This window comes from Lissotriton helveticus, chromosome 2_1 (genome assembly GCF_964261635.1).
Source record: "Lissotriton helveticus chromosome 2_1, aLisHel1.1, whole genome shotgun sequence".
NCBI classification, from domain to species: Eukaryota; Metazoa; Chordata; class Amphibia; order Caudata; family Salamandridae; genus Lissotriton; species Lissotriton helveticus.
In genome coordinates, this window is record NC_136059.1 from 1,016,714,304 (window position 1) to 1,016,739,116 (window position 24,813).

At 43.4% G+C, this 24,813-nt stretch overlaps 1 protein-coding gene across 1 annotated transcript in view; it reads right to left on the reverse strand.

Moving 5' to 3' along the window:
• TRPM6 (transient receptor potential cation channel subfamily M member 6) overlaps positions 1–24,813 on the reverse strand; it is a 730,325-nt gene that overhangs the window by 109,451 nt on the left and 596,061 nt on the right. Inside the window, exons 27-28 of the mRNA XM_078675782.1 lie at positions 14,074–14,186; positions 10,260–10,389 (exon numbers count right to left, since the gene is read on the reverse strand). Of these exons, the coding sequence (XP_078531908.1) occupies positions 10,260–10,389; positions 14,074–14,186 (243 nt within the window). The remainder of the gene's footprint in view (positions 1–10,259; positions 10,390–14,073; positions 14,187–24,813) is intronic.

The window sequence follows — 24,813 nt, forward strand, 5'->3', positions numbered from 1 at the left end:
AGTAATGCTTTGTGAACTTGTGCAGCGAAGCCCACATTGCTGCCTAACAGATATCCAGGACAGGAACTCCGTGAGCTAACCCAGTGGTCACAGCCTTCGTTCTGGTGGAATGACCTTGCAAGCCTTCAGGAGGTTTGTGTTTTGCAAATGCATAGCAGATCTTGATGCAGAGCACTATCCAGCAAAAGAAAGTCCATTTCTGCACCATCTTGTACCACACGAAGAGTCACCCTGAACTCTCTTGTGAGGTCTTGGTAGAACAACACTTTTTTGGGGTCTAGCCGATGGAGTCTCTCCTCTTCGTTATAGAGGTGAGGTGGAGCGTAGAAGGTAGGCAGAGTGATAGACTGGCCTATATGAAAGGGCTCGACCACCTTCAGTAAAAAAGGATGCTCTAGTCCGAATTTTTAGTTTGTCTAGGTAGATGTTAAGGTATGAAGGATGTGCTGACAGTGCCTGTAGCTCACTGAACCTTTGGGCAGATGGTATTGCCAGTAGGAAGGCCGTTTTTATGGTAAGAAGCCTGAGAGCGCAGTTATGTAGTGGCTCGAAGGGAGCACACATCAAAAATGTGAGAACTAGGTTGAGGTCCCACTGTGGCGTAATGAAAGGTGCTGATGGGAACATAGGTCGAAGAACTTTCAATAACCTATTTACAACAGGGGATTTGAAAAGGGATGGCTGATCTGACAACCACTGAAATGGCGAGATAGCAGACAAATAATCTGCCAATGTGCCCAAAACAGAGCCCTGCTGGGCTAGGGTAAGAATAAACAAAAGAACCTGGGAAAGGGGTGCACATAGAAAGTCAGCTTTTTATCTGTACAGCATGCAGCAGGCTATGAACTAGCTCCAATGGCAGGCGTATACCATTTTGGTGGAGGGATGCCTGGCTGCCAAGGTAACATTGCAGACTTCTCGCAGATGGTCGAAAGCTGTCAACTGTTGTCGCTCAATCCCCATGCATGACGGCAAAGTGTTTTCAGGTTCAGGTGCAGAACTCTGCCCTGCTGCTGCAACAGAAGATACTCCCGAAGAGGCAGCCAATCAGAGGTCCCGTGCTTTTGCTCAACAGCTCCGGATACCAGACTGTCTGTGCCCAATTGGAAGCCACAAGAATAACTTGGGCATGGTCATTCCTAATCTTCTTCAGAACTCTGAACAGAAGTGGTTTGGGTGGAAAGGCGTACAGGAATGAAGAAGGTTAGCCATAATCTGAGGTGAGAGATGAATGCTTGAGTGAGCTTGCTTTAACAGCCAATCATTGAAGTTAGGGAAGACTGGAACATATGACCTGCGTAGATGAGTTGCGACCACCACCATCGCCCCTCTGCTGCAACAGAAGATACTCCCGAAGAGGCAGCCAATCAGAGGACCCGTGCTTATACTCAACCAGACTCTCTGTGCCCAATCGAAAGCCACAAGAATAACTTGGGCATGGTCATTCCTGATCTTCTTCAGAACTCTGAACAGAAGTGGTTTGGGTGGAAAGGCGTACAGGAATGAAGAAGGAACACACAAGGGGCACTGGTAACGCCAAAGGGAAGCATCGCAAACTGAAAGTGCTCCTCGCCAACCATGAACCTCAGGTAACGCCTGGGAGCAGGCAGGGCAGGGTTGTGAAAATATGTATCCTGCAAGTCCAACTATATCATCCAGTCTCCTGGGACCAGAGCAGGCAGGACTTCCACAATTGTGAGCATCTTTAATTTCTCTTTTATGGAAGAGATTGAGCAGGCACAGGTCTAGAATGGATAAAGTCCTCTGATCTTCTTGGGCACCAGAAAGTAGCAAAATAGGAAACACAACTTACCTTTGATGCCAGCACCTGCTCTATAGTTCCCTTGTTCAAGAGAGCTTACACTTCCTTACAGAGCAAGGACGGATCTATGTTGAAACATCGCACACTATTACACTGCGTGCGTTAACCACACGGTTATTACATTGTTCGCTTCTCAACATCGCGTACTTTTACACCGTACGCTGTTGCAACGCCAATGCGTTGATTTCTATGGGCATGTAGTTCACTTCGCAGACCACTACATCACACATTTTTACAACGTGATTTGTGGTGTCCTCCCTCAGTTTTTGCATTCTTCTTTTTCAAATGCGTGATCCCGTCTCTAATCCCTGGCCCCCGCTGCCCCCCCCGACCCCTGGCGACTCCACGACGATAAATCTTCAACTTCTATTCCCCCTTTATTTCTTTTTTTAATTAACATCTTGTCAATACAGTGTTCATCGTGCAATTACAGCATTATTAAAACGCTTACATTAAATATTGTGATAAACGTATGGGGGGTACAAAAGGTGTCACGCACCGTTGCTCCATCTATTTCTGCGTCTGTTGTCCAGCTGCCCAGATGTGAGTCAAACGTTCCTGTGCCCAGACATATCCGGTAAGTTTCATCCATTACGGGCTGCACGTGAAATCCGCTCTTTGTAATTATTTCTCATTAATTAATTATGTGTTTCTTTTCTCAAGGTCGTGCCTTTGAGAGGCATACTGCTGACATTTTTCGCAGTTCACAGTACGTGTTCCCCCGACAATTCTCTCACAGTAGGTAAGTGTTTCAAATGCGACTGATGCCGCACTGTTTACTATGGTGTGAGCAATTGAAATAGGTCAAGTTTGTGTTGAGAAATGGGGGCCATAGCACTACACTAACAGGTATGCTCGCTATACTAGAATGGGCTCAACAATGCAAATAATTAAAGTCTGTGTGTAGGGTTGTGTGCCATAACACTAAATTAAATGTGGAGGAAGCAGCGTCTAAAGGGATTTCAGTGCCACAGTGGTGTCCGTTCAGGAGTTTATACAAAAGGGGGTGGTGATGGACGGAGCATCTGAGTCAATCAAACACTCACACCCAGTCAAAAGATCTGGGTTTAATCCCATCACCGTTCTTTAGCCCACTCTGCCACCCCAGTTCAGACATGGCTATATGCAAATCAGTCTGACCCTGTGCCTCATGGGTACAGTCCAGCCCGAACTGCCAAGCCATGTCTTCCCTGGACCGGAAACAAGCTTCCAAGGACCGGTTTCTGGAATTCCAGCCGTCTTCAGCGCGGTTTGCTTGAATCCAGTGGCAAAGTGAGCAAGGGACTCACGTCTGAGCATACCCTGCCACACGTATGGCGGCCAAAAGCGGTACAAAAGGGGGTGGTGATGGACGGAGCATCTGAGTCAATCAAATACTCACACCCAGTCAAAAGATCTGGGTTTAATCCATAACCGTTCTTTAGCCCACTCTGCCACCCCAGTTCAGACATGGCTATATGCAAATCAGTCTGACCCTGTGCCTCATGGGAACAGTCCAGCCAGAACTGCCAAGCCATGTCTTCCCTGGACCGGAAACAAGCTTCCGAGGACCGGTTACTGGCATTCCAGCCGTCTTCAGCCCGGCTTGCTTGAATCCAGTGGCAAAGTGAGCAAGGGACTCACGTCTGAGCATAACCTGCCACACTTATGGCGGCCAAAAGCGGTACAAAAGGGGGTGGTGATGGACGGAGCATCTGAGTCAATCAAACACTCACACCCAGTCAAAAGATCTGGGTTTAATCCATCTCCGTTCTTTAGCCCACTCTACCACCCCAGTTCAGACATGGCTATATGCAAATCAGTCTAACCTTGTGCCTCATGGGAACAGTCCAGCCCGAATTGCCAAGCCATGTCTTCCCTGGACCGGAAACAAGCTTCCGAGGACCGGTTTCTGGCATTCCAGCCGTCTTCAGCCCGGCTTGCTTGAATCCAGTGGCAAAGTGAGCAAGGGACTCACGTCTGAGCATACCCTGCCACACTTATGGCGGCCAAAAGCGATACAAAACGGGGTGGTGATGGACGGAGCATCTGAGTCAATCAAACACTCACACCCAGTCAAAAGATCTGGGTTTAATCCATCACCGTTCTTTAGCCCACTCTACCACCCCAGTTCAGACATGGCTATATGCAAATCAGTCTGACCTTGTGCCTCATGGGAACAGTCCAGCCCGAACTGCCAAGCCATGTCTTCCCTGGACCGGAAACAAGCTTCCGAGGACCGGTTTCTGGCATTCCAGCCGTCTTCAGCCCGGCTTGCTTGAATCCAGTGGCAAAGTGAGCAAGGGACTCACGTCTGAGCATACCCTGCCACACTTATGGCGGCCAAAAGCGATACAAAAGGGGGTGGTGATGGACGGAGCATCTGAGTCAATCAAACACTCACACCCAGTCAAAAGATCTGGATTTAATCCATCACCGTTCTTTAGCCCACTCTGCCACCCCAGTTCAGACATGGCTATATGCAAATCAGTCTGACCCTGTGCCTTATGGGAACAGTCCAGCCCGAACTGCCAAACCATGTCTTCCCTGGACCAGAAACAAGCTTCCGAGGACCGGTTTCTGGCATTTCAGCCGTCTTCAGCCCGGCTTGCTTGAATCCAGTGGCAAAGTGAGCACGGGACTCACGTCTGAGCATACCCTGCCACACTTATGGCGCCCAAAAGCGGTACAAAAGGGGGTGATGATGGACGGAGCATCTGAATCAATCGGCAGTGTACAATGTGCAGAAGTCTGTCTGAGATGGAAAATGCTACTTACCCAGTATGCATCTGTTCTTGGCATGTAGAGCTGTAGAATCTCATGCTTATGCATAGATGGCCATCTAGTGTTGGGCCCAAATGTTTGCACTTTGTTTTTCTTCGAAGAAGTCTTCCTAGTCACAAGGTAGGTAACTCCTCCTTTCGGTGATAGTGCGCATGGTGATCAACTCCATCTTCAGCTTCCCGCAGAGGGTGAGAGAATGGAGTAGTAGTAAAGAATAGAGATGTCCATGTGTATGTATATATAGTAACAAGAGAACTACAGCAGCTACTGGTACCCGGGGAGATGGGGGGTGCATGAGATTCTACAGCTCTACATACTAAAGAACAGATGCATACTGGGTAAGTAGCATTTTCCGTTCAAGGCATCTGAGCTGTAGATCACATGCTTAGGCATAGACTATACAGCAGTCTCCCCTAAGCAGTGGCTATCCTGTAACTAATGGAGTTGTCTGAAACAGTGTTTTAAGTACTGCCTGGCCCACGTTAGTTTGTTTTCTGGCTAACACATCTACACAATAGTGCTCGTTGAATGTGTGTGGTGTGGACAATGTTGCAGCTTTGCATATGTCAGTAATGGGGATTTTCCCTAAGACAGCTATTGTAGCCCCTATCCTACGAGTTGAATGTGCTCCAGGGGGTACCGTTGGTGTTCTTTTGGCTTTTGCATAGCAAATCTGGATACATGTAACGATCCACGTAGCAATACCGGATTTGGATATAGGATTGCACTTGTGAGGTGGTGCAAAAGCAACAAAGATTTGCTTGGTCTTACGAAAAGATTTTGTTCTTTCAGTGTAATACAACAATGCTCTTCTAACATCTAAGATGTGTAGAGCTTGTTCTACAATGGAGTCATGTTGAGGGAAGAAAACGGGTAACTCAACCGACTGATTTATGTGAAATGCAGATACTACCTAAGGTAGGAATTTAGGATTGGTACGACGAGCCACTGTATCTTTGTGTAGCTGTAAAAAAGTTCTTCTATGGTTAGTGCCTGACATTCACCTACTTTCCTCAATTAAGTGATTGCAATGAGAAAAGTCGTTTTCCAAGTGAGGAACTGTAGATCACATTTGTGCATGGGTTCAAATGGTGGGCCCATTGGCTGTGTGTGTGAGGACTATATTAAGATGCCATACTGGGGCTGGTGAAAGTCTTGGTGGTATAACTCTTTTAATACTTTCATAAGTGCTTTGATTACACGCACTCTAAAGAGTGATAAGTGTTGCCTATTTTGCACATAAAGTGGTACAAAAGGGGGTGGTGATGGACGGAGCATCTGAACCAATCAAACACTCACACCCAGTCAACAGATCTTGGTTTAATCCATCACCGTTCTTTAGCCCACTCTGCCACCCCAGTTCAGACATGGCCATATGCAAATCAGCCTGACCCTGTGCCTCATGGGAACAGTCCAGCCCGAACTGCCAAGCCATGCCTTCCCTGGACCGGAAACAAGCTTCCAAGGACCGGTTTCTGGCATTTCAGCCGTCTTCAGCCCGGCTTGCTTGAATCTAGTGGCAAAGTGAGCAAGGGACTCACGTCTGAGCATACCCTGCCAACTTATGGCAAACAGAGGGGTACAAAAGGGGGTGGTGATGGACGGAGCATCTGAACCAATCAAACACTCACACCCAGTCAACAGATCTGGGTTTAATCCATCAAAGTTCTTTAGCCCACTCTGCCACCCCAGTTCAGACATGGCCATATGCAAATCAGTCTGACCCTGTGCCTCATGGAAACAGTCCAGCCCGAACTGCCAAGCCATGCCTTCCCTGGACCCGAAACAAGCTTCCGAGGACCGGTTTCTGGCATTTCAGCCGTCTTCAGCCTGGCTTGCTTGAATCCAGTGGCAAAGTGAGCAAGGGACTCACGCCTGAGCATACCCTGCCAACTTATGGCGAACAAAGTGGTACAAAAGGGGGTGGTGATGGATGGAGCATCTGAACCAATCAAACACTCACACCCAGGCAACAGATCTGGGTTTAATCCATCACCGTTCTGTACTGGGGTGAATGTATGACATTGTTCTGCATTCTGTCCATCAATTGTTGTTTTTGCATTTTGCAGATAGGCTGCAATTGCAGTGAGATGCAGTCTGATGGATGCATAGGCCAATAATGACCGCTGTAAATGTAACAGGTAGCAGATAATGTTTTGTATGGAAGCATCAAGAGGGTTGATTATTGCAATAGATAACAAATCTCTTCCATTTGGCTGCGTAGCAGGCCCTTGTAGTTGGCTTTCTGCTGGAAGGTTCCAGATAACCAAACTCTATGACTTCAGGAGCCAGATCGCGTGGTTCAATTGTTTGGGATATGGGTGGTTGATTTCTCCATGGTTCTGTGTGAGGAGACTGGGAGTTAAATGTCATTCTTGATGCGGTACCAGAGAGACTTCCAACAGGGTTGTGAACCAGGGTTGACATGCCTATGTTGGAGCTACCAGTATTAGTGTGAGGGATGTTTGTCTGAGTTTCCGAACCACTGATTGAATGAGTGGGAGAGGCGGAAAAGCATAAGCAAATATCCCTGATCAGTTCATCCATAGAGCATTGCCTTTGGACCAAGGGTGTGGATACCTGGAGGCGAAGCTTTGGCATTTTGCGTTTTGGGGTGTTGCAAACAGATCTTTGTGAGGGACTCCCCAAGCTTGGAAGTATGGGTAGAGAATTTGAGGGTGAAGTTCCCATTTATGTATTTGATACCTCCAGGTGTCTTGGGCTAAGTGGGACAGTTGGAGAGAGTGTGTCCCCCCTGTTTCTGTATGTAATACATAGCTGTCATGTTATCGGTTCAAACCAAGACAGCTTTGCCAGACAGGGGATTTTGAAAGGCTTTGAGAGCTAGGAAGATTGCCATCAGCTCTAAATGATTAATGTGGAACAACTTTTGCAGGTGGCTCCACAGCCCTTGTACTGTGTGTTGTTGACGATGAGCTCCCCAGCCAGTTAGGGACACGTCCGCTGTTAAAACTGTCTGTGGAACCGGGTCTATGAAGAGCCATCCCTTTGACAAATTGTGGGTGTTCCACCACTGCAGAGAGCAATGAGTACGGCCGCTTACCAACACTACATCAGTTAAAAGACCGTGCGACTGGTTCCACTGACAGGCTAAGTATTCTTGAAGTGGACTCATGAGCAGCCTGGCATGGGAAACGATCATGATGCAAGACGCCATCATTCCCAACAGCTGCATAAAAATTTGAGCTGGAAGTGACTGACTGGCTTGAAACTGGAGAATTAATGCCTGAATGTTTCGAATCTGGCTGCGTTGGGAAACGCCAGGGCCCTTTGAGTATCCAAAGTGGCTCCTAGATAGTTCTGAGTTTTGCCTGGCTGAAGATGTGATTTTACAATTGAAGTGGTGGGGTGCACACCTTGTTTTCATATTTCTTTATATTTATCCATGATTATCTAAGAGTGCGTGCTTGTTGGTGAGGTACCATGCCCAATGGGTACTTTAGTTACTGACAACATAATTGGGTGGGGCATTCTCTTGCCCCAAACCGACCGCACAGCTGCTTTGCGCCACGTTGGCAAATAGTTCATTTTTTCTCTCCATTGTAATCCATTTTTACACATCTATTCAACTCTTATTGCATCTCTATATTTTGCGACTGATACTCAAAATCCACGCGCGGGATGTTATGCCATTTTCAAGTTTCTTATGTAAAAGCTGCGCAGAAGTTTGTCCAAAGCAGCATTTATTTAAAACCCAACGCATTTCGGGCTAGGAGCGCCCTTCGTCAGGGGCCACTGTAACTGGTAATAAAACAAATATCCATCATTTCAATGACCTTAGATCAACATTTTAGGTAATCACAGAAAGAAACAAAAAATGTTTAAACCCCTTGCACCATTTCACCACGTCTTCATTATAAGCAATATGAGATAACACCAATACCCCTCTGTTCTCATGGTGGACCGAATCAGCCAATTTCCTTTTTTTCACCCACTCTATTCTGCTAAACAAACATCCGCCCTTTCTCTGTATAAATATTGCTTAATGACATATCCTTTTTCACCCCTTACTTATCTCCCCTTCCGCATACATACTGCTTTCTCCACCTCCATTAATTTTACTCGCAGATCCATAAACCTGTTCCTTCTCTCACCTTCTCACTACACACTCCTACTCCTCCTTTCATTAAACTCACGCTCAAGTGCAGCGAGTAACATCCGAACCCAATGGTGGAAAAAAACAATCTGAAGATGGAGTCGATGATCACGCGCACTATCACCCATAGGAGGAGTCACCTACCTCGTGACTAGGAAGATTTCTTCGAAGAAAAACAAAGTGCAAACATCCGGGCCCAACACTAGATAGCGCTCTATGCATAAGCATGTGATCTACAGCTCACATGCCTCGAACTTCCATTTTCCATCTCTCAAAGATTTGCCTGGTGGCGTTGAGTTTGCTGAATTGTAAGTACATTCTGACGTAGAATTTGAATCTATAGGTATGTGTAGAATCAACTCAACTGGAAACAAATTAATTTGGGACCATGGGACAGGAGTAGAGAGTTTATAAGTTGTCGGATTTTTACATTTTGCAGACTCTTTCGACTTCAGCCTCAAATAGATGTTGTTCATCGAAATGAATGGTCAAACCTTTCCTCTTACTATTTGTATAACGCATTCTGACATTTCTACTCTCTTGCATACATTTTATGTCTATTTACAATTTTAAATGGTGCATAAGTTGGTTCTATAATAGTTTGCACAGTGCTTTGAAATTAGGTTCATGATCCATAGCAAAAACATACACACATAATTGCACACATAACTATTCTGCAAATGAATCAAGATATTTACTCTATTTGAACACTCTGTTGAACGTATATATTAATTGCCAGTCGACATTTCAAAAAATATTATAGAGTTCTAAAAAAGTTTACATATTTTATCTAGAACTGATTTTTAGCACACATATTTGCAGCTTGAGTTATGAAGCCTCAATGTGTGTGTGAACTAGGAGAGTGAGTCTATTTCACATTCTCCACTGTTTTAAGACTAGTGTTCCATCTTGGTCTCTATGTATAAGCTTGAGCATCAGTAATTTCCAGTTAATTTGGGATGAGGACACTCTAATGGTTTTCGTAAAAAGGATGCAGCTCATGGCAGCAGTAGTAAGACAGGCAATGTTCTTCCTCCATGACTACTGCACTTGACTACAATAATGTGAGACTGATGCAGAAATATCTCTATTGGGCCCACAGCTCATACTAATTCCTCTTGCTGTTCAAAGCTGTCTTCCAGTTTGTGTTCTGACTGGGTTGTTGGGTTGCATGAATTGCTTGCACGGACTTTCAGTTCCACCCAGCAACACCTATGAGACAACTCATCTTCATCAGCCATGATGCAGAGTCTATAACTTTAGCATCACTGGAGGTTTGTTAACATCAGAGAACCAAACTATCCAAATGCCTTGGAATGCCTCTGGTCAGGAAAAGAAAAGTATAGAATCAGGAGGTCGCTTCGTTGGCTGCTGCCTAATGAAGTTCTCTGTCTGTGGAAATGTGTTTGGTACTTACTGGTTTTTCCATTCCAGCAACTAAAATCCTACTCGTATGTGTATTATTCATTGTTTTAACCCTTTTTAGAGTACTATATCACTGAATTTGTGAGGTGCGAACTTCTTAACAATGCCATTGTTAGATAACGAAATACTTACTGAGCTGGCTGAAGTTGGTTACAGAAAGAAAATTCTTGTTGTGGTCTTCTTCCTCATCACACTGGAAGTTGCAGTCTGCCGGCTCTGAGCTCATTTGAGTGCTCTGGGAACACCCATCCACAGTAATGACCTGGAATTAAGAATATACAAGACGCATAATCAGTAGCAATTACAATGACTGCTTCAACACCAAGTGAATATTTCTAAGCAGCACTGATCTGCATGCATATGAATGGAAATGAGCACACATATTCTAACTAGACCTGCTGTCTCCTAATTTTATTAGATTAAAAAAAATGGAAAGATTTACCATGGACATGTCTGAGTTTATGTTTTGCATCATTAATGATTGTCAAATGATCGGGTTCTGGTAGTTTCAATCAGTTTCCGGGTTTTTCAGATGTCATCCAGCCTGAACTATTACACTACATCATTTGAGTACGTATATGTATTTTTCGACCCCATGCCATCCTCCAAGAACTATTTTACATTATTTTTCCGTTATAGCAAATTTCATGAAAGAAAATCATGTTATTCCACAGAAACATTCCAGTTGGCTTATGTGCAACAAATTTGGATACCAATACAATTTTCTTTCCTCCAAGAAGTTAATATGGATCCAAATAATGTTTTGAATTTCAAAATGAGTATGCCATATTTTCATTTCAACATTAATAGTAATGCTAAGAAACTATAATATGGAAGGCTTTTGAAGATGTAGCAACATTAGCATATGAATGAATGTTAAGCAGTACCTACTCAGTGAAAAAAAATACAGGCTGAAAAAGGAACTCACAACTAAACACATTTGATTAACTTTTCTGTTTGAAATTAAACCGGTACATATTACATAAAGAATCTCTAAATTAAAGCCAAAAATAAAATTGAAGAAAATAATATATGAAATAAAGATCTTGCTTGGGCCTCATGGACAAAATACAAAATGGATTACCATAAATAATGGACTTAAGCAAGGCTACATCTCTGAACCCATTCTTAAGGTGGCGCCTGTTTGAGCATCTGCCTGAATGGATACAGTGTGCTTTAGAGGAATAAACATCCCTCATGCTACAGACAATTTAATGTAGCATTTCACAACCCAGGGAGTCCTTCCCATTGCAGTTCATGAGATGCATTGTTTTTAGCCTTAAGCAGGGATTATTTGATTAACAAAAAAGACACCTTGAAAAAAAAGGCTTTCCATTTGTAAAAGAAATGCATTCTCTAATATAAGCAACTGCTTACTAGAAATAAGATTTTAAAATTAACGATGTAAATGCTCCTTATTATGTGTCATGTTTTATTTCTAAAGAAAACAATATTTTGCTGTTGGAAAAATGGTTACATAAAAAAATCAAATCTTTTCTTTTAAAATAATACTTGCCAAACAGTATACAGCATTAACACGATTTTCTTGGTGAGCTGGGTCAATACTTTACTCAAGCTGCCACTTCATTTCCAAGGTTGGATTGGGTAGTCCCTTGCCATTCTGAGCATGACCCTCTCAAAGACTGTACGTGCACATTGGCCCCTAATCTCAGCTTTCTTTTGTGACCTGTTATTACTGTGAAGTCTATGCACAATAGAACATGTACTACTGTAAATACTTCACATATGCAAATGTACACTCATATCTTTGTCTTCGTGAATTGAGCTCACGCTTAGTGCGAACAAAATATATAACCTTCTCTAATGTACATTATCATAGTGTTCCCATTATGTACAATCTGAATATGTAGCTTTCTGTTTAATACATTAATATAGATGCTGGTGATGAGTTTTATATAAGCCATGACATAGCTGCTTTATTGCTAATTGAAATATATAGTAGACGAATCCATTTAGCTGTAAAATGAATATGTGTGTTCAAAATGGATACATTGTTGGAATGAGTATAATGAATTTAGAATGTATTGGGAACTGTCAATCCATAGGTTAATGTATTGCAGGCACCCTTGTGTCATGGGCAAGGGTGCCTGCGTTACAGGCTGGATTGTTTTTGTGCACGCAGTGTCCCCTTCCTTCACAAAAACAATCCTGTCTGAATCACAGGCACCCTTGCAACATGCTGCAAGGGGGCATGCATTGGCGCAAGGCAGCACACTGTGTGCCAGTGCAAGGAAAGGACAGAAATGTGCATATAATGTTAAATATGGCGTATTCCTGCCCCCTCCCTTTCACGCAGTACAGGGCAGAAGGTGTCTTGCTTCCTTGCCTTGCGTGAAAGTTTGCTAAATCTGTCCATATGTCTTTAGACTTCAGATTCTGTGGGCCAGTGGACCGATTCTCCTTTTTAACCCGTTAAGTGCTGCCGTCGGCCGTTGAATGTTCGGAGCACTACCTGGCTGGGGCTGCACACGTTCAACGGCCGACACAGCACCGCCTGTTTTTAAAAACGGCCGCACTGCCGCGAAATCGCGGCAGCGGCCAACGGCTTAATGTGCAAATGTTTATATTGCCTTCTGTATGCAAAGCAATAAAAACAACCTGCTTTGTAGACAAGCAAGGGATTTTCATTTTTCGTTTGAATAAAAACATTGTGGAAGAGATACAAAGACAGTATGATGTTGTACTGGAGAATGTTAGCCCAGAGTTGAGCACAGCGGCAGCTTATCCCTATATGAATTAGACAAGTATTGTCATTAAGGCACCTATTTGCTGGATGAAGCTTTCTCCGTGTTAATATGTGAGGGGTGCAAGTCACCCACCTTCATGGGTGTAAATGCCTCACTATTTTAGAAATTACATTGTTGTGTGAGTATGTTATCAAAAAAATATGTTTTTAAAGTATTTAAAAATAAACCCTTCCTGTACTCATTCACTTCAAAACTCCATAAAATTATTTTTAGGAATTGCCTGTGCCAAACTGATACAATCCACTCTAAGCTCAGAGTAGTCAGGAATGGAGTAGACATTCGTTTTTTCCAGAGGGCAACTTTCTGCTCTTGTAGAAAATGACTTCTCCACTTCTGAGTAAACTCTTTGAGATATTTCTGATTTCATTGTTTATTGCTGCCTGTCCTGGCTCCAAAACATAAGGGTGACAGTGGAAAGATGAATATAGTTCCTTGAGGAGATGCAAACTGGGAGAATAGGGATAACTTCTTATAGACATAGGAAGCTTCTGGATATGGTGACAGTCCTGGGTGGGTGGTGTGCTGCTAGTGGGGCCATGTTCATGAAATCCCATGTTAAGGGTGAAGTGGATGGAAGGTCTGGTGGGTGTAATACACCTCGAGGCGGTAACTGAGCCTCCTCATTCGTCTTCCTCCTAAAGTCCTCACATATGAGTTCATCTCGATTCATGCAGAACCTAACCACCAAACTTGACTTTTCCTTCCCAATACAAGATGGTCCCCGCACCCCTGAGTACAAGTACCTCACTTCCTGGGAAGGACCTCCTGAAATCATCAAGCACAGACAGAAATCCATGGACCACAGGGAGAGAGGGGTGGGAACTCCGGACTGTGACGAGGAAGACATGGACTCAGATTAATGATTACAGGTAAGTAACAGGGCAATCTGGCTGATAGTAGAAGATGTAGGATGCATAATACTGGCTTCTAAGAGGGTTTAATGAATGATACTGGACGTTGGAGCACGGGACACCTGTAGAATACAGACTGTGGGTTGCCAAACTTTTCAACCCTTATTATTTATACTGTAAAAGATAGAAATTGAGCAGGAATTTAATTGGTCTAAAATAAATCCTAATAGTGCCTAAGTCTAATTATTCGCAAATAGTATCGCCACTCCTATCACAAGTTCATAGTGCACCATGAGATTAAGTAAAGCACAGTTTGTTGGCACTTACAGGAACCTGAAGTTGTGTTGGCTTCTTTTCTTCTCTTGGGGAATTACATTTGCTGTTGCAAACTTTCTTTCTTGTACACACACCCTGATCAGGATCTGATGGCTTGAAAAGCTCTGCAAAGTGAAAAAAACGGGTTCTACCCTATGAATTCTAGACAATTAATTTTTCACCCAATAAAGCAAATCACCTTTCAAAATGTTACCATGGACGAATTTGTATGTATTTTTTAGCTTATTCACATAGTCTCTGCTATGCAAATATAGATGATAGTAGGACACGTGTCTGGCAACTTTCGGCATGTGAAACATCATCTTGACGCTCAGGTGGCTTTACCACTTGAATCCACAGGTCGGAATGAGTGATAACATGCAGTTTCAGTTTAACTGCACGGTAAAATAACAACGCCCCTCCTTTCTGATCAGCAAAGTTTTGAATTTGGACATGTTCTCCCCGTACAGATTTCACCAGGTAATATCTGGCAAAATCTGCACTGGAGAAAGATTTTGTTTTCTGGGGCAGTTCATGCTGGACTCATCTACAAAGGCTGTGTGCACCTTATTTGATATTTACCATGGGACTCTGAGTGAGGCTGTTGGCGCCACTGGCCCTTGAGGATTTTCGACAGTTCTATGGCAGATTTTTTATTAAACACAAGGTACCCAGTCTACACTGTGTTTAATTAAACATCTGCCAGCTGCTTTCTTTTTTTCTTTTGTTTGGTATTTCTGATGCCATTGTTTACAATTAAAAGGCACCACTACCAAGAACTGTGTAAAGTGTTAAACTGACCCTTTGGCCCGAAGTTGATGGATTCATTACAACATTTCTTACATTTCACCACATATCCACAGACTGCTTAAATAAGTACACCCATTGAAATGCATGGATGCTTTAGTGTCCATTCACCACAGGGGACATTGACCACTGCTATGCATATTACTGTATCAAACACCCAAGGGCCTTGACTCACCTCAGTAAGGCTGAGTCCGTATAACGTCAAAAGTAAACAATTGCCAGTACTGAGCAACACTGATAAAGATTAATTTTTCTCTTACCTGTATGAACCAAATATATAGATACACTTGGAAATAAATCCATCAGTAATTGTTTTTTATTTCAAAAGCCATTTAGACCATATTTCAAAAACCACTTTATATACATGTGTAGGGAGACAACAAATCCAACAACAAAGGAAAAATCCTATAAACAACAAACTCCACTTAAGTGTGACACCCCCCAATCTATCTAGCCTTTCACTCACCCAAACGTTACAACAATCTTTCACAACCACAATCCATTCTCACTATTATTATTCACACAACAAACCAGTGCTACTTAAGCTGGAAAACACCTAAAAACTAATCCCCACGTCAAATGATAAATCTGGATAACTCATAAAAATTGTAGGAATAGTTCTGATTAAACAATCTTCCTAACATAAACGTCTTGAATTGTTCAATTGAGTAATTGATTAGTATCCACAAATTGGTTTGACAGGTACAAAAAAAACCGGGGTCGTCGTGTTTTGAACCAGACCCTTTGTCCGGTTCTCATCAGGACCACAAGTACTCTTGTTTTGGATGCAGAAACTTGGCAAGTTCTAATAGAGATTGTTTATGCACATCGGTGGCCGAAGTCTCGGTATGACGTCCGATATACTTGTAATATCTCAGGTCTCTTGTGAATGCAAACTGTCAGGTGGGAGACCATGTCATTCCCTCGATTCTTCTAGGAACATATGCCACACACCAGAGCTGGAGGTGGTGTAGGCGCTCTCCGATTTAAACGGAACTGAGTCAGGTTTGGCTACGATTGAACCAAGCCTCCCCAGCTGGAGGCTTGGGTGGATCATTTCTTTGGCTTATACTCTGATGATAGGGTTATTATAATTGCCTACGCTGACCAATCACTGCCGTTTTAGACGTCACTGCTTCTGATAGGCCCATACATAACCCCCAGAGAGTTTTCAGCCTTGATGACACTTTGTCAGCAATCCAGAAACTTAAAAGATCGGTGGGGAAGTGTGGCTCAATGGTTAGAGTGGCAGACCCTGTTGCAGAGGTCTGGCCTGGGACCAGGGTTCAATTCCTGCCTCGGCTCAATTTCCTGGGACCTGATAATTCTCGCCTCTGTGCCTATTCTAATCATGGGTCCCACTCTGCAACTCTGGGCAATAGCTTGCTTAATCTCCACAACGGCCCCAACAGCGCTAGGATGCCTGGCTTCACCTTGGGGGTGCCCAGGAGTGGGCACTTCACTGGGAAAAGCCAGGAAGGGTTCCACAGCCAGGAAGGGTACAAGCGCCTTGAGACCCCTTCGGGGGTGATTCGTGCGATATACAGCTACTACATTTACATTTAAAACAGGTAAAGCTGCGGGACCCGACCTGATACCAGGGGACTTGTATAAGTCTGAACCCGCGATATGGCACCATACATTAACCTTTTGTCTAATTGTATATTAGCTGGTGGTGAAATTCCCGAAACCTGGAGGGGGGCAGAGGTAATAACCATCTTTAAAAAGGGTAACCCTGCTATCCCCTCTAATTATAGACCCATCAGTCTGATTGACAACCTACAGTAGGTGTTTGCTAGACAAGTTTTGAAAAAACTCCAGGACTGGATGGATGAAAAGATGATACTGTCCCCAGCCCAAGCTGGTTTCCACGCAAAAATTAGCACATGTGACCAAACTTAGATTTTCTCTGTTAGCTTGGAAGTACCTGCTACATAGGAAACAGCGGCTCTATGTAGCTTTCATGGACCTGCGAGCTGCATTCGATTTGGTACAGCGTAATCTACTGTGGAAGACTATGCTTGACCAAGGTGCCCCAGTTGACCTGGTGACTGTGCTTGCTAGATTGCATAAGGAAAATTATACCCAGGTTAGGTGGGGGGGTAAATGGGAAACTGACAGAGATGATTCCAATTGATCGTGGGGTGCACCAGGGGTGTGTTCTCGCCCCCACATTGTTCTGTCTGTCTATTAATGATGTGGTGAGTTGTCTATTGGATTGTAAAAATGACGCCCCTTCATTGAACAATGCAAAAGTACCCATTTTGCTATTCGTCGATGATTCATTATTAATATCCACTACCCCTATGGGTTTACAAGTTTTATTGAATACATTCCTGAGCTTTTGCAAGGAGAGGAGGCTGGAACTGAATACCACAAAAACAACATTTATGGTGCTCAGCAAATCAATGGGTGGCATACAACAGGTCAAGATCAATCATGAACCCCTGGATTGAGTAAAAGATTTTGATTACTTGGGCATTGGCATAAATGAGTCGTTTAGTTGGGAATATCAGCTACGGAAGAGTCTCCTAACCTTATGTCAGAGATGGAAATCAGTTTTAAGAATTTTTTGAAAATCCTACACTCAACCCCTCAACACGGCTCTTGAAATACACCGTGCAAAGGCTCAAAATGGAGCTCTGTATGGAGCGGAGATCTGGGGATTCACTCCTGTAAATCAGCTAACGACTTGTGAGAATAACTGTGCAAGGGCTTTGATCGCACTACCTGTCAGAACACCACTTATTCCACTTTTTTGTGATCTTGGGCTAAAAAGAATTGATGATCTGGCTGCCCTTAAACCCTTAACCTATCGGTTGCGTCTGCGGACTACTCCCCAACTAACTGAATATTGTAACTCTTTACGGGACGTCCTAGTGCTTAACGGGGCAAAACAACTCCCTTGGTTCAAGCACATCGCTAAATGGTGCAAGTTATTGAAGCTAATGGGCTTATGGGAGTATCCAGAAAGGGCTAACAGTCGTGACATTTTGTCTCTCAAAGCTACTTACTGGAAGGTGGTGGGCGAGCACTATATGAATAATCCAACTAGTGGTCAGTTAACTACAAACTTCGTAATTATAAAATCTTGCTCCCTATTTGAACCGTTCCTTGACCCGATCTCGCCCTCTCTTGCTAAAAGCTTGTACATCAGGTTTAGGTATGGTAATCTGTTGTTGAAATTTCCGGGGGAAAGAGGTGAGGGGCCTAACTACAGAAACCTGCCCGGCATGCTGCGTGGCTGCCGAAACCGAAGAACATATTTTGTTCGTCTGCCCCAAGTATAGGCAGTTACGCAGGAGATGGATTAGACCTATGTGCCTTAACATGAGTATTAGGAAGTACCAGATTGTATTTAGAATTTTAAAAACAGACACTTCTGGACCAATTGTGTTTTCTCTTAGTCGTTTTCTGTTATCTTTGTGGTTGATTCGTTAAAATTGTCTGTTAATTATGACACCATTTTTAAACCTTTCTTATTTATTCTTTCATGATATATATGTATCTTACATCCTTAGCTGACTCACATGGTTTAGTTTTCATATGCTGGTGACTGCATTGCGCCCCCCTCCCCCCCCCCCAGCATGGTTAGATCGTTGGTACATGTATTTATGCTCTTAAAATGATTCAAGATGTCATTTGTATTTGCGATTGCAATGGTTTAATACTATTTTAATTGTAGAGATATGTATGTTTCATTTCTTGTATACTTTGATGGTTCTTATACAAATTACCGAGTAAAGATATGATGATGATGAGAACTGACGTCATGAACTTGAAGTCAATCCCCGGACTTCACACTCTGCCCTGAGTGTGACATAATTCAATGAACATGGAGTGGGTCTCCCCTGGAGACATCTCAGGATGAATAGGGGCAGGGGGGTTGCTAAAATGAAGAAACCTCAAAGACAGCATCACCCACGCTCAACAATGTGTAGTTCGGTTCCAATTATAAACCTTAACTGTGTGTTTTATTGTTGTGTTTGGTGTTTAAATTACGCTTATTTCCTTCAAGAGGTACTCTTTTAGTTTAATGTGTTTACACCGTGTTTTATTGTGCACCCAGTAGGCGATGCTAGCATACCAGTGTAGCAGTCACGCTAGTCACACTTATTACATGCCAAAACGAAACACATTGAATGTCTACTTTGCGCTGAGGTAAAGTTACACATGACAGAGAAACGAAGGGCATATTTCTGGAGGCAGCACTTCATCAAACAGTAACTCCAGCAATCCTTTATCGCTGTGTGCATGCACGTGACAGTTTGCTTGGCAGAACTCTCAAGCACTGCACTGCAACATAAAAGTTCGCAAAGCATAGAAAACAGACTTCCCTTCCAAACATCAGTCTATTTAAGGGAATTCACTCTACCAAAACACATAAATAGTTACCGCGCTGTCATTAGTTTCACTGGAAGGAGATAACTGCATCTTTTAGGTGCCTAAGGCCATACTTTAAAGGTAAGTAGAATGCGCCATGAACATGCGTGCTGCTACAAAACTGCCTCTCCCCTTAAAGAAGCATTAACAAAAACAATATGTTTGGCTATGTATAGTGCAAAGACATTGATTCAAAAAACGTGCAGGGCACAAAACTGTAGAAAGCACAGATACGTCCTCAAATGCATTTCATAAGTGGTATAAATTGTTACATGGAACAACACACAGTGGCATTTTTACCTGTTCTCTCTAACACTCACAGGACCTTTCTTTTACGAAGCAGTCATATAGGGCCAGATTCAAACATTTGTACTCCCCATTTCACGCAACGCACCACGTCAACTTTGCTTGCAGCCCTGCATTGCATGAAATATTAGTAAATGTGCCCCTAAATCTCTGCTTCTAAATAGAAAATTCTAAATTACAGAATTCACTTTACAATTCTGAAATCAATTTACTTTAATTGAATAAGCCACCATGTGACCGTCGATTCCACTTGAATAAGTTTAGGAAAGAGTACTGCATGAGGTGGCGTCGCTAAGGGTTTTTACAGATGGGAGGTAATAGGTATAGAACACCTGGGTGATGTGTGGAGGGAGAAATCCTTTGGGCACTTCGAGATCCTCCGCCAAGAATATGATTTGGCAGATGGCGAACATTTCTGCTATTTACAGTTGGGAAATGCGTTGCGGGTCCACATTCCGGAGGGGGTAGACCTTCTGGATTCCTCCCCCCTGGAGGATCACCTGCTCACAGAGCCCATCCCAACCAAAGGAGTTTCTATGACCTATCAAAAACTAATAAATAATTCCCCTGAGCTACTGGGAGGCCTCCCTAATGCCTGGGCCAAAGACCTGGGTGTTGTCCGATGATGATTGGGCTGAGGCCTTTTTGTGCCCATGGGAAATAGCTATCTGTGCCAGATTTAGATTAAATCAGCTGAAAGTACCCCTCAGGGTGTACTACTCGTGCACCGCCCTACATATAATCAGGAAGACCAGTTTGTCACACTGTGTTAGGGGCTGTAACTAAGAAGGCACATTTTTCCATATCCTGTGGGAATGCCCGATGATCCAGAATTTTTGGGAGGAAGTGACAAGGGTGATGTCCCAGGTGATATCTCTGCGGGTGTAACCATCTGGTGGCAGTGGAGTGCCCCCCACTGTCCACGAGAAGGGGTAAGAGAGGTGAGGGTAAGGATACCTCCTTACAGGTTAAACTCTACTCACAACAGTGTATCCTGATCCCAAATTGGCTCAAAAAGCCTTCTCAACTCCTTAGGTGGCATGTACCGCAATAGCTGGAAGGAAATGATTCCTTTTATTATTTAACCCGCACACACCCTATTGGTGTCATGCTTCATCATCGGGTTCACCCTAACTCCTAAAGGTCAGGGTGGGCTCGACAATATTTCAGGGAGCTCTTAGGAGATGTAGGCCAGGGAGACTTAAAGATAAAAATCCTACTACACCACCCAGGTATCCCTTTATTAGTGGTGATGTAGTAGGAAGGAAATGATTCCTTTTGTTATTTAACCCTCACACACCCTATTGGTGTCATGCTTCATCATCGGGTTCACCCTAACTCCTAAAGGTCAAGGTGGGCGCGACCATATTTCAGGGAGCTCTTAAAAGATGTAGGCCAGGAGGACTTACAGATAAAAAATTCTACTACAACACCCAGGTATGCCTTTATTAGTGGTGATGTAGTGGATATTAAAAAGATAATAAAAGCAGGTCTTTATCGGAAGTTATGGTCCTAAGGCCCTAAAAGGGGGAAGAGAACTGGCTGCCAATTACGGGAATTTGGAAAAAAACTGGTAGCGGTGGCAGCAAAAAGTAATATTGCAAAGAAATGAAGGGCGAGTTTCCCTCCGAGTGTTGATGAATGGGAGGCAGACATCTACTGGTGCCAGAGAGAGAAGTAGTAATATACAAGGATAGTGGGTGCTCCAGGAAGTGGGATAAGGTGTGGGGAACCTGGCGTAAATTCCAGGACATCAACAGCGTATACGCATGATTGTGGGGTTGGTGTGTTGCATGAGTGTCCAGATATGCGTTGAATGTCTAACCTACATTATTAGATGGCCGCAGAGATACCCTAAGTAACCTATATCTTTGGTCTGTGGTTCCTACAAGGTATTCAAATAAATGATGAATACAATTTCATTGCTGGCTGTATTAATTTACTCTGTCTCGCAAATGTATGATGAGCAACTGTTCAACAAAAAAAGTTTAGGAAAGAGGTGGGTAAAGTGGCAGAAAGATGTGTAAAAGGGCGTGTGGCCAAGTTAAAGTTTTAGGAGCACCCACAAAATCTGACCTTTGTGGCATTCAGAACATATTTGCATGTAGCCCCAGGCTCAGAAATGCTCCTAAATGTTCTCCAACAAGGTTGGTCTAATTTCTAATCCTAGGAAAGGGAACAGCACAAAAGTTCAATGGGTTGTTGTGAATAAGTGTTTGCACATGGAACATTATGGTCGAAATGGAGAAGAAAATAGGGGAAATAAATACAATGCCAAGGTATGCACTTTTCATCTAACTACCTAATCAGTAGGATTTTTCGTGGCTAAAGACCAACCTGAACTAGAATTACATTTTTCATGCACATGTCCGGCAATTTATGATAGGTGTGGGTTTCAAGGACCTACACCTGCAAAAATGGTTTTGTGTATCACACACAAATTGGTAATTTAAAGACAAGGGAAGACGCATATCTACTTTGTTATAGCCATGTTTCACTGGGGTGCATAGCAAATAGGTGAGAATTTGCTCCCCTAAAATTATCTATCCATAGTAGCATATTTCTGACGTGACTTTTATAGGATTAATAGTAGACAGTAAAATAGAGGTCAGTCATAGATTTCACTGAGTACTCAAATAATTATAATTTCCACACGCGGAACTCTAAGCAGATGTAGAATTTAACATGCATACAGAGAATGAAAATCTGATAAATTCCTTTATACTATAACTATATACAATATGCAGTGTGCCCTATGGTCTCCAATAATAGATTCGCACATACTCTTGAATGCAACATGAGTGGTTTTCAGTGTAAATGGTGGGGGGTGGGAAATACCTTTCTATATGGTTACAACTATCCAAAAATGTTCGCGTTTGTAGGTGCTTGAACGCTTCCCTCTTAAATACATATGTTCTCTAAATCTCGCCTTGTCTACAAAGTAGATATTTCCACTACTGCTCCCTTATTTATATCATTAATTCCTGTGGGGGTCCCATCTACTTTATGTTTTACCCAGAATTGCATAGAACTTTGGTAAAATATGTCACCTGATTGTTCTAACTCCAAAAATCAAGGGTGTAATCCAGTAGCATCTCACAAGGTAACGAAAACAATTCTAGATTATCACCATGACGTTTAGCAACTTCGTGCATTTGAATTCCATTATTGGCCCCTCTTCTAACTAAGCCAGGTCAGAATGTTGGGGTTCTCCCTTTACACACCTAGGGCCCGATTCACAAAAGTAATCAGAGACAAAATCCTAACTTTAGGACTTTCGGTATTCACAAAGGGCATTTAGGAGTAGTAAAGTTAGAAATCCTAACTTTACTACTCCTAAATGCCCTTTGTGAGTACCGAAAGTCGTAAAGTCAGGATTTTGTCTCAGTTAAACTTAAGTTTTGGTCTTAAGATCAAAACTTAAGTTTTACTTTTGTGAATCTGGCCCCTAGTTCATATTTCTGAGTTTGACCTCAATATCCGCGTGACCTGCCATTCTAGTACAGTCATGCTTCCAGGGACACTAACACTGTGTGTAGGGAAACTGGCCTATCCAAATCTACCGACTTGTTATGTCCACTAATCTCTCCCCCATTAATCGCATTCCCACAAGTCTAGCTTCTTCATAGCCTTAACCAAATGAATATATACTCATAACTTGGCATAGGGGTCCTTAGATTTTGTCCTTGACAGTTTTTGCTAGCTGCAGAACTCTGAGCACTTTACCACTGCTAACCAGTGGTTATGTGCCTGTGCTTTTAACATGATTCAATTGTCATACCATTAATTGGCAACATTAATTTACCTATAAGCCCCTATTGTATGCTACAGAGTGTACCGAGGGCCTGTAAGTTAAATGTTACCAGTGGGTTGCAGCACCCATTGTGCCACCCACTGTGGTAGCAAGGCAACATGACTGTAGGCCTGATGTGTGGCACAGTTCTGCAGGTTTTCACTTGTGTGCAGTGTTTCATTGCAAATTCGACTTGTCAATATAACCCCTTTTACAGGCCTAAATCCTCCTTTTGAATATTATTAAGTCATCCCTGAGAAGGCCTTGATGCTCAAAAGGCAGGGGGTCTGGTATTTAAGGGTAGGCCATGGTGAAAATGAGTGTTAAACATTACCTTACAGTGAAAAGGCCCAAAAGGTATTTCTCAGTGTAGCAGGGTTGACTGTTCCATAGGAAAGCATTAAGATACAATTTTACATTTAATATGACTTTATCTGCCTATTAAACAGCTACAGAGTTAATTCGCTGGCTTTTTAAAATATTTATTACCAGGCCAATTCATTGGTAAAGTTGTATTTGTAATAAATATTTTAGAAAAGGTAATTTTAGACAGTTGCCTGTTATCTGTCTAAAGCCTCTCGAAACCCATTTGGATGAGCTTCCAACTGTCACAGAGAAGCTGAATCACCCCTTTGAGGAGGTTTTACCTTACTCTCAGAGCTGAGGCAAAGGCCTTAGGTGTGGGGAGATGTTCTGTTTCTCTGGCGAACAGACCATCTGGGCTGGGGCCGGGAACTGAACAAATTTCAAAGAGGCCTATTCTGTCACAGGTAGATGTAGCTAACACTTGGACCTCTCCCTACCTTTGTCTCCAAAGCCAGTCAAGCACCAAGCCAAGTGGAAGAGGAGCTGCCCCCAGAGTCGGTTTTGAAGGACTACAGATGAGGGCTTGCTTATTTCTCTGGCCACACCTCTTGATTGGGCATAGGAGCTCTACACATGTGAAAAAAGGTTCTGCCATGTTGCTTTTAGGAAGAGAGAGGCACAGTAGAATTGCTTACAATATAACAACCCGGAGGTGTTGCAAAGGTAGATAGGGTCACTCCGGGGAGGCATTACCCTATTAGTTACGGATTGTCCAGGGGTTACATGGACCCACATGCTGCCAATAGGCATATATGTGGCACCCACTCAGAAAACTGCTGGACTGGTGGAATAGTCAGAAGAAGGCCTGTCCTGCTGTCTGAAGACCTGAAAAGACTTTGCTTGTTTGCCGCGAATATCCACAGAGACCATACCTGTTATTTTGGTGACTACCTTGGAGCCCGCTGCCCGTCACCCGTTGCAGCCGTGATAGCCCGCCTCCCGCTGCCGCACATTACCTGTAGGAGACTGTGGCCGCCGAGTGGAGGGGGGGGCGGTGGCACCGTTGGACTACGGAGCCCAGCAGCCTTTGCGGCCGGAAGCCGCCTACGGGATCAGCGCTTAAAACAGGGAACCACCTCCCGCATCGCGGGACCGCG